The 10,203-nt window shown below is 36.4% G+C and overlaps 1 protein-coding gene across 2 annotated transcripts; it reads left to right on the forward strand.

Moving 5' to 3' along the window:
* Positions 1–1,993: 1,993 nt before the first annotated feature.
* On the forward strand, positions 1,994–9,980 carry LOC114287042 (phosphoenolpyruvate carboxylase 2-like). Of its 2 annotated transcripts, XM_082875664.1 has the most exons (4): positions 1,994–2,440; positions 2,555–2,639; positions 8,769–8,829; positions 9,741–9,980. In XM_082875664.1, the coding sequence occupies exons 1-3, from the start codon at positions 2,277–2,279 to the stop codon at positions 8,784–8,786; spliced, it is 267 nt and encodes an 88-aa protein (XP_082731790.1). In that variant the 5' UTR covers positions 1,994–2,276; the 3' UTR covers positions 8,787–8,829; positions 9,741–9,980. The 2 variants fall into 2 exon arrangements, with proteins under 2 accessions (XP_082731790.1, XP_082731791.1); XM_082875665.1 differs by lacking the exon at positions 8,769–8,829.
* The last annotated feature ends 223 nt before the right edge of the window (positions 9,981–10,203 follow it).

Here is a 10,203-nt window from a genome sequence, read left to right on the forward strand (position 1 = left end):
TAAAATGCTGTCGCAAAAAAAAATTAGAGTATTTGCGATGGTAGAGATTGCTGTCGCAAAAAAATAAAGTTTTTGCGATGGTACAAGCTGCAGTCGCAAAAAAAAAAAAAAAAAGTTGCGACATTAATAGGTACCGTTGCAAAAAAATAAAATAAAAAAAAATATATATATATATATATTGTGGCTTTGAGACGACTTCATATATATATAGTCACAAAATGGTTTAAATAAATGCAACGGTATTTTTCTATCACAAAAAAAATTTTAAAAAAAAAACGACGTCGTCTTACTCTTTTGAATATTTCTCTTTTCACCCATTTTTTCATCTTCATATCTCTCTGGCTTTGTCTCTTTTCTCTTTCTCTCTCTTACTCATTACTCTTCTCTGTCTGCCTGTCTCTCTCTTTCTCTATGTGTCTGTCTCTCTTCTCTCTCTCTCTCTCATTCATCACTCTTCTCTGTTTGTCCGTCTCTCTCTTTCTCTCTGTGTCTCTGTCTCTCTTCTCTTTCTCTCTCTTACTCATCACTCTTCTCTGTCTGTCTGTCTCTCCCTTTCTCTATGTGTCTCTGTCTCTCTTCTCTCTCTCTCTCTCACACACTCATTACGCTTTTATGTTTGCCCGTCTCTCTCTTTCTCTCTGTGTCTCTATCTCTCTTCTCTTTCTCTTTCTCACTCAACACTTTTCTCTGTCTGTCTGTCTGGCTATCTCTTTTTCTCTGTGTCTCTCATCTATCTCTCTTCTCTCTATCTCTTTCATCTATCTTCTCTCTCTGTCTCTCTTCTTTTTTTTTCTCTCGCTTTGTCTATATCTTTTTACCCATTTTTTTCATCTTCCTCTCTCTCTTTTCTTTCTCTCTCTCATTCATCACTCTTTTTTCTCTGTCTGTCTATTTGTCTCTCTCTGTGTCTCTCATTTATATATCTCTTCTCTCGTCTCTTTTCTCTCTTTGTCTCTTTCGCTCATCTCTCTTCTCTTTATCTCTCTCACACATCTCTCTTCTCTCTATCTTTCTCACCTCTCTCTCACTCATCTCTCTTCTCTCTGTCTCTCTCGTTCATCTCTCTTCTCTTTCTGTCTCTTTTTTTGTCTTTCATCACTATCTCTTTATCTTTTTTTTCTCTCTCTCTTTCTCTCTCTCTCTCTCTTCTATTTCTCTCTCTCTCTCCCACTATGTTCGCATTGCTCACTCTCTCCTTTTCGTCTTCTCTATTTACTGAGCTCTCTCTCGATTTATCGATCCACTACAAGAAAATACACTTTTAACGACCACTTTGTCTCTCTCTCGCTCACCACTCTGTCTTTGTTTCTCTCTCTCTCTCTCTCATCTATCTGTCTCGCACTCATCTCTCTCTCTCTCACCACCCATTTCCTCTACCACCTTCACCACTACTGCAAACGCCATTTCACTACTACCACTACTACCACGGTTGCCACTTCACCTCTACGACTACCATTACTACTACCATCGCCACCACTCTACTACCACCACTACCACTATTGCCACTACTACTACTATCATTATCTCTCCTTCACCCCTGTCACTCCATCTACTCTACCACTACCACAACTTCACCACTTATCTCTTTCGTCGTCATCACCACCACCACCACCACCGCCATCATCTCTTATCCACCACCTTCACCATTACTGTCGCTTCCTTTCCTCTACCACAAAATATTACCTCTACTTCTACCAAATAAAAAATAATAATATATTTTTTTCATTAAAATAAAAATAAAACAAATAATTTTTCAATCTTAATAACTAAAAAAGAAAATGATTTTTTTAAAAAAAAATTCATTAACTACAAAAAAAAAAATTATTTTAACAAAAAATAATTTTTTTTGGCAACAGCAACCCACGTCGCAAAAAAAATAAAAATAAAAAAAGGGTTAAACTACGTTATTTAAGTTTGTTGTTTAAATTTCATTTGTGACCGAATTTTTCTTTTTTTTTTTCATTCCCGCTTTGTCCCCCCCTTTTTTTTTTCCATTCCCATTCTGTACCCCCCTTTCCTTCTTTTTTTTCCATTCCCGTTCTGTACCACCTCCCCCAACCCAAACAAAAAATCCCCAATCTCAAACCCCCCGCCCAAAACCAAAAATTCCTAATCTCTTCTTACCCCCCTTTCTCTCGATCGACGACGACTCTATTGTCATTGCCAAGTCATTCTCTCACACGCTTAACTTGGCTAACCTCGCTGAGGAGGTTTAGATTGCTTGCTGTCGACGAATCAAGTTGAAAAAAGGGGATTTTGCTGATGAGAACTCGGCAATGACTGAATCAGACATTGAAGAAACTCTCAAGAGACTTGTGGGGGAATTGAAGAAATCTCCTGAAGAAGTTTTTGATGCTCTGAAAAATCAAACTGTCAATCTGGTCTTCACTGCTCACCCTACTCAATCTGTCCGTAGATCTTTGCTTCAAAAGCACGGAAGGTTTGTCATTAAATAGTTTGCAATCTTTCATTTGTGTTGTCAACGTGTTATAATCTTTGATGCTATGAATTGTTTTTTATTTGCTTTGATCAATCCCTTATTTTTTTCGGTCAGGATTCGTAATTGTTTAACCCAATTATACGCCAAAGATATCACTCCTGATGATAAGCAAGAACTTGATGAGGCTCTACAGAGGGAGGTAAGTTTGACTGCATAATGCATTAGCTTATATATGCAATCATGCTTTGGCATTTTTCCCAATACGTGACAAAGATGATGAAGAAGTCCTTAAATCTCACAGATTTCTTTATTTTTTGAGAAATATTAATATTGAGAGAGAGAGAGAGTGATTGAAAGACTAAACATAGACCTTTTTTTTATTTCAATATCTTAAGCCTTACAATGCTACTCCATTATATAGGAGGTTTATGCAATATGATCAGATGGAGGCCACGAGGCCACGAGGCCAACACAAACAAGCAGGCCACGAGGCCACTACATATTTAACTATACATTAATATATATTATATCTATATCAGCATACACTCACCGAAAGCATATGAATTAAATAAAGCATATGAATTAAATAATCACCGAAAGCATACACTCACGTGGCTTGATTTTCAACACTCCCCCTCAAGCAACGTTGTAGATGTTAATCATGCCCAATTTGTCCGTCAGATCTTCGAAGTTAACTCGAGCAAGAGCTTTGGTGAGAATGTCAGCTTTTTGACAGTTTGTTGGAGTGTAGCTGACTTGAAAAACTCCCTCTTCAATCTTTTCCTTGATAAAGTGTCGATCTATCTCCACGTGCTTAGTGCGATCATGATGAACAGGATTCTTAGCGATACTGATGGCGGCTTGGTTGTCGCAGTATAAAACCATGGGATGCTCAGATGGAACTCGTAATTCTTCTAACAGTCTGTTCAACCAGATTCCCTCACAGATACCTAGGGCCATAGCACGAAATTCTGCCTCAGCACTACTACGGGCGACCACTGACTGTTTCTTGCTTCGCCATGTAACCGCGTTCCCCCAAACAAATGAACAATAGCCAGAGGTTGATCTCCGATCAGTTACTGAACCTGCCCAATCTGCGTCTGAAAAAATCTCAATTTTTCTATTTGTTGTTCTTTGGAAGAAGAGACCCTTTCCCGGTGTCTTTTTTAGGTACCTCAATATTCTGGTCACAGCAGTCATGTGTTTGTCGGTAGGATTGTTCATGAATTGACTGACCACACTAACAGAGAAGCCGATGTCTGGCCTTGTATGAGAAAGATAAATGAGTTTTCCCACAAGACGTTGATATCTCCCTTTATCACTTGGTGCACTACCGTCACTTTCTTCCAATTTGATAGTTGTGTCCATAGGAGTTTCTGCCGGCTTGCATCCTAGCATCCCTGTTTCATTCAGTAAGTCTAGAACGTATTTACGTTGTGAGACGACTATACCTTTCTTTGACCTAGCAATTTCCATTCCAAGAAAGTACTTAAGATTTCCAAGATCTTTAATCTCAAATTCCTTTGTTAGGAATGTTTTAAGTAAGCCAATTTCCTCTTCATGATCACCTGTTAGAATTATGTCATCCACATAAACAATGATAATTGCCAATTTCCCTCCTAGGGAGTGCTTCACAAATAATGTATGATCGGATTGACATTGAACAAAACCGTACCCTTTTACTGCCTTAGTGAACCGTTCAAACCAGGCCCTGGGAGATTGTTTGAGACCATACAAGGATTTTCGGAGTCTGCAAACTTTGTTGAAATTTGATGTCGTCTCAAGTCCAGCCGGAATGTCCATGTAAACTTCTTCCGCTAAGTCACCATTGAGGAAGGCATTTTTTACATCAAGTTGGTGAAGTGACCAATCGAGATTAGCTGCCAAGGATAAAAGTACACGAACAGTGTTGAGCTTGGCAACCGGAGCAAAGGTTTCTTGATAGTCAATGCCATAGGATTGGGAGAATCCTTTGGCAACCAACCGAGCTTTATAACGTTCCACATTACCATCTGCCTTGTGTTTTACTGTGAAAATCCATTTACATCCAACGGGTTTCTTACCTCTTGGAAGATCAGTAATTTCCCAAGTACCATTCGTTTCCAGAGCCCGAACTTCCTCAATGACTGCTGCCTTCCACTGAGGAGACTTGAAGGCTTCCTGAATATTCCGAGGAATGTGTATCTCCGTGATGCTAGAAGTGAAGGCACGGAACGAAGGTGATAGATTATCATAAGAAATAAAGTTCCCAATGGGATGCTGAGTACATGATCTAACTCCTTTTCTCCAAGCTATGGGCATATTAAGAATACTGTTTTCGAACTCAGAATCAACAGTACTATCTGTGGTAAGAAGATTGTTACCTGGAACGTTGCTTGGATTAGAACCCGGTTCAGCCTCATGGGATTGTTGAGAAAGTGCTCCTTCCTCCATTTCCTCTTGGATGTGTTCATTATCCCGCAAGGCAACAATGAACTCGGAATTTTCGGCAGGTACAGATGGATTCAATGACTCAGGAGGTGTGGGATTTTTTGTGGTGATGGATGGCTCACTAAATGACTCAGGGGTCCAAAATTGATATTCCTGGGTTGGAGTCTCCCCCTGAATATCAATTTTAGGGTAGTAAGACTGGGTTTCAAAAAATGTGACATCCATGGAAGTGTAGAATTTCCTAGTGACCGGAGAGTAACACTTATACCCTTTCTGATGTGACGAATACCCAATGAAGACACACTTGAGCGACCGGGGATCAAGTTTACCTCGATACTGTTGATGGACATGAACAAAGACAGAACACCCGAAAATTTTGGGTGGGATGGTGGAGATGAGGCGAGTAGTGGGAAAGGATTTTAGGAGAAGTTGACAAGGAGTTTGGAATTGTAGTACCTTAGATGGCATCCTATTGATAAGATAGGCAGCTGTAAGAACAGCTTCCCCCCAGAAGAATTGTGGAACATTTGTGGAAAACATGAGTGATCTAGCAACATCTAACAAATGCCGATTTTTCCGTTCAGCGATGCCGTTTTGTTGTGGGGTGTCAACACATGAACTTAAGTGTACTATCCCTTTGTCTGCTAAAAAATCTCCTAGAATTGAGTTGAAATAGTCCCGAGCGTTATCAGACTTTAGAATTTGGATTTTTGACTGGAATTGTGTCTGAATCATAATTTGAAAATTTTTGAAGATTTGGCTCGTTTCAGATTTGTCTTTCATGAGGAAGACCCAGGTTAATCTAGTGTGATCATCTATGAATGTGACAAACCACCTAGTACCAGTTACATTTTTTATTCTGGATGGACCCCAGATATCACTATGAATTAGTGAGAATGGACGAGACGCTTTATAGGATTGAATGGGAAAATGGGACCGTACATGCTTAGAAAATTGACAGATTTCACAATCAAAAGGTTTTGGATTTTTATTAAATAATGAAGGAAATAAATGCTTGAGATACATAACATTAGGATGACCTAAGCGATAGTGCCACAACATAATTGCTCTATCGTTATTTTGACACGAAACCGAAAAAGAACTACCACAAATTGCCGTTTGAGGTTGTTCTTGTGGATAGTGGCGTTCCTTAAGGATGTAGAGTCCAGAGCATTCCTCAGCATTGCCAATCATCTTCCCCGAATCCAAATCCTGAAATTCACAATGAGTGGAGAAAAAATTAGTAACACACCTCTTTTCCTTAGTGAGTTTACTAATTGACAATAAATTACAGTCCAAGTCAGGAACAAGGAGAACAGAGTTGAGAATAAGATTCCTAGACAGCACAACTGAACCTGTACCGGCAACCTTTGATAGTGAACCATCTGCTATTCGGACCGTTAAATTATTTTGACATGAGTTATATGTATCAAAAATCGTTGCATCTCCCGTCATATGATCAGATGCTCCTGAGTCCACAATCCAAGGTTTTTTACGTTTCTTACTAACAGTAAAGGCGTTCAAAGAATTACCTTTGTGAGCCAAGGTTCCGGATCCTATGATGTGGTTGGAAGACGAACCAGATTGTGACTGTAGTAGTTTCTGGAGCATCTCCATTTGCTCCTTGGTGAAAGGGCTTGCTTCAGGTTGTGGTGATGGTTCATTTGTACCTACATGATTACCTCGTCCTTCTTTCTCAAGAGGCTGACGTGGTTTCCAATCTACTGGCTTTCCATGAATCTTCCAGCAAGTTTCTCTCGAGTGACCCGGCTTTCTGCAATGATCACACCAAGGCCTACCTCCTTTATTTTTCTGACGGTTGTCGATAGGAGCGAATTGAGTCTTAAGAGCCGAGCTTTCTGCCATATTCAGTTGTTGATGAGATCCCATCATGAGTTTTTTCCGACTTTCTTCGCGACGGACTTCAGAGAATGCCTCTCTAAGGTTAGGGAGCGGTTTTACTCCCATAATTCTTCCTCTGATTTCATCAAGATTTGTGTTCAATCCTAACAAGAATTTAAACACACGCTTCCCTTCGACAATCTTTTTATATAACAGACCATCAGTAACACACTGCCAGTTATGAACCTCAAACGTATCAAGTTGACGCCATAGACGAGTAAGGGTATTGAAATATTCAGTTACCGTAAGATTGTCTTGACGTAAATTGTGGAGGGAGCTTTCAAGCTGGATGATTTCAGATGTGTTTTCCTTGTCTGAAAACGTTTCTTTTGCCATGTCCCAGATCTCTTTGGCAGTATCAAATGACAGAAAATTTTCGCCAATGTCAGTGGTCATAGAGTTGACGAGCCACGACATGACCATATTATTTTCAGCTATCCACCTTTTGTAGGTTGATGCTGTGGTTTCTGGTAGCGCCGAGGCTCCGGTGATGTAGTCATCTTTCTCCTTTCCCCGTATAAACATTAACATGGATTGAGACCATTGCAAATAATTTTGCCCATTCAGTTTATGGGCAGTGATCGGAAGATGAGAGGTTTCCATTTGATGAGAGGATGAAGATGATGAGATGATAATATCAGAAGAAGAGGAGGATGAGTTGATAGTCATTCCGAAAGCTGGACCGTATTTAGTCATGCAATAGAAGGATATATTTGAGTAGAAGAGAAAAAATTCGAATATTGACTGAAGAGGCGAAAATGACGAGACAGGATTACACCTGCTCTGATACCATGAGAAATATTAATATTGAGAGAGAGAGAGAGTGATTGAAAGACTAAACATAGACCTTTTTTTTATTTCAATATCTTAAGCCTTACAATGCTACTCCATTATATAGGAGGTTTATGCAATATGATCAGATGGAGGCCACGAGGCCACGAGGCCAACACAAACAAGCAGGCCACGAGGCCACTACATATTTAACTATACATTAATATATATTATATCTATATCAGCATACACTCACCGAAAGCATATGAATTAAATAAAGCATATGAATTAAATAATCACCGAAAGCATACACTCACGTGGCTTGATTTTCAACATTTTTAATCATGCACCCAAATTTTATACTGTTACTTCTTGGTAGAAGTAATGTTTTGTAATGCATGTCACTCTCTAACATGGCTGATGAATCTGGAGATTTATTTATTTATACATGGAGAGAGAGATTGAAGGAGAAAAAAATAAGATGCTCGCTTACCTCTATGTGTGTGTCTCTTTTTTTTTGGGGTGTGTGGAAGTGATATGACAATCAAATTAGGGATTAGGTGAGTCCACAACCATGAGGACTAGACTCTTCAGTCCAAATTAATGAGTTTGCTTCGCAGTTGGTAGTATATTGAGACAAAATGATAGAAAAATTTGAATAATGAAAATTTCGTCCCATAAAATTAATTACAAGTACATGGAATTAAATTTTGATTCAACCCGAGCTCGCGTTCTACAGACATATAAAATGTTGCATTATTATTATTATTTTTATTGCTTTCATAATAATCATGTTTGCATTTTTTATTTCAAATTTTATAATGTTTGATTAATCATGTGTTTGTGTGGTATAAATGAATTGATGAAGTGTAAGGTTTATATATAAAATAAATTTGAGTTATTAATTTTTTAGGTAAATTTTGGATTTCTAGTATTGTTGATTTGAGATATGCATAAATTTGGAATTCATGATCAATAAAATTTGTATTATTGTAAATTTTATGTCTGCACAAATTTAATGACTGTCTTTGAATGGTATGTTAATTGATCAACATTTTTAAAGAAATTAATTCTTTTATAAAATAATATATAGTTGTGTATTCAATCAAATTATTCATTTATTTGAGGATATAGAACCATTGTTGTTAATTGGACATGTTTTCACTATGGTATTTTTGGAAAACGAGATTATTACTCGGTGCTGAGATGTTTTGGAAACTTTCAGATTACCAAAGAAAGATAACATATGAAACTTATGGTTGGCAAGTGAGGATGTAGCTCAAATGGTATGCGTTCGCTTTGCATGCTCCAAAATTTTACTTTTATTTTTTTGTAGTTTTGTTTCTAGCTTTACTGGTTCACCAAATTAAACACATCTTATGCTGAGAGTTGGGAGATCGTCACTTTGTTTCTCGTCCTCAATGAAGCTTTCAGTTCCAGAATTAAACTACTTGATTTTTGTTGAAACGTAATCCTTCCATCCATCTCATTGCACATTAAATTCATTTTTCCATTCAACTTTGTTTAGCTTGGAAAATAAAAAACAAGTATTTTTTGAGAGGTGACTATTGTTTAATTTTACTTTTTAAAATTTTGCAAGTGAAATTCAAAATTTCTTTTATATTGGATTTTGGGCAATGTAAATAATGAAGTTTAATCCAAAAAAAAAATCTCACATCAAAAGTAGTACAGAATCTTATCATAACAATCGAATGGAAAGAAGTTTGGTTTGATGAAGATGCAATAAACAAAACAATTGACAGTCTGTTAAGACAAATAGAATCGTTAGTATTTATTCTGTCCATCTAATCACTTTATGTCAAATAGAGAATATTTATTTATTTCCCAACTTCATCCAAAAAATTGAATTTTGATTTTTTTTTTATGATTTTTTAGATAACCAAATAAAAGTTTTAAAATTTTTAAAAAATTGAAGTCAGAATTTAAGAATCAAACAGGGTGATTAGTTTTTGTTACAGTATTAAAATTTATAATTTTTTTTTTGTATTTGATGCTATAGTAGTTAAATTTTTATTTTTGTATTTGATTGAGATGTTTAATTATCCATGTGGGATTTGATGACTAACAAAAAAAATGTTATATTTGATGCTATAGTAGTTAAATTTTTATGTTTTTTTGTAATTAACATTAACACATAATTATATTGTCATTAATTATTTTTATTTTTATTTTTCAGATATTTCCCATGTAGGAGTGTGCTTCTTGCGGAATGCATGCTTGTGGAGAATGTGGCTAACTTTTGTTTTTGTTATCTACAAAGAATGATGAGAAAAACATTTAATTTTAGTTTATGTTATTTTGAATTATGAACAAAATCATGTATTTAAACATTATATATGTATTATGGAACATTATGTAGTGGGATAATTTTGTTGATGTGTAATTATGAATGGAAGAATATTTTATTATGAAGAAATTGTTATTTTTATACAAGAATTTTTATATTATTATGTAATTATTATGGAAAAATTTTAATATTTTTAATAATTTTATCGGAGGATGTTTTTTTCTTTTTTGTGACGGCACTACACCGTCGCAAAAAACAGAAAATTTTATTATTTTTATTGATTTTCTTACAGGTTTTACTTTTTGTGACGGCACTAAACTGTCGCAAAAAATAGAAATTTTATTATTTAAAA

The sequence above is a fragment of the Camellia sinensis genome, chromosome 6 (genome assembly GCF_055761805.1).
Source record: "Camellia sinensis isolate YWXY chromosome 6, ASM5576180v1, whole genome shotgun sequence".
Classification (NCBI taxonomy): Eukaryota; Viridiplantae; Streptophyta; class Magnoliopsida; order Ericales; family Theaceae; genus Camellia; species Camellia sinensis.

Bases quoted from the DNA above. Each gene is read 5' to 3' on its own strand.
- LOC114287042 (XM_082875664.1), top strand. From the start codon at position 2,277: ATGACTGAATCAGACATTGAAGAAACTCTCAAGAGACTTGTGGGGGAA. The intron at 2,441-2,554 runs GTTTGTCATTAA...TTTTTCGGTCAG, and splicing joins TTGCTTCAAAAGCACGGAAG to GATTCGTAATTGTTTAACCC.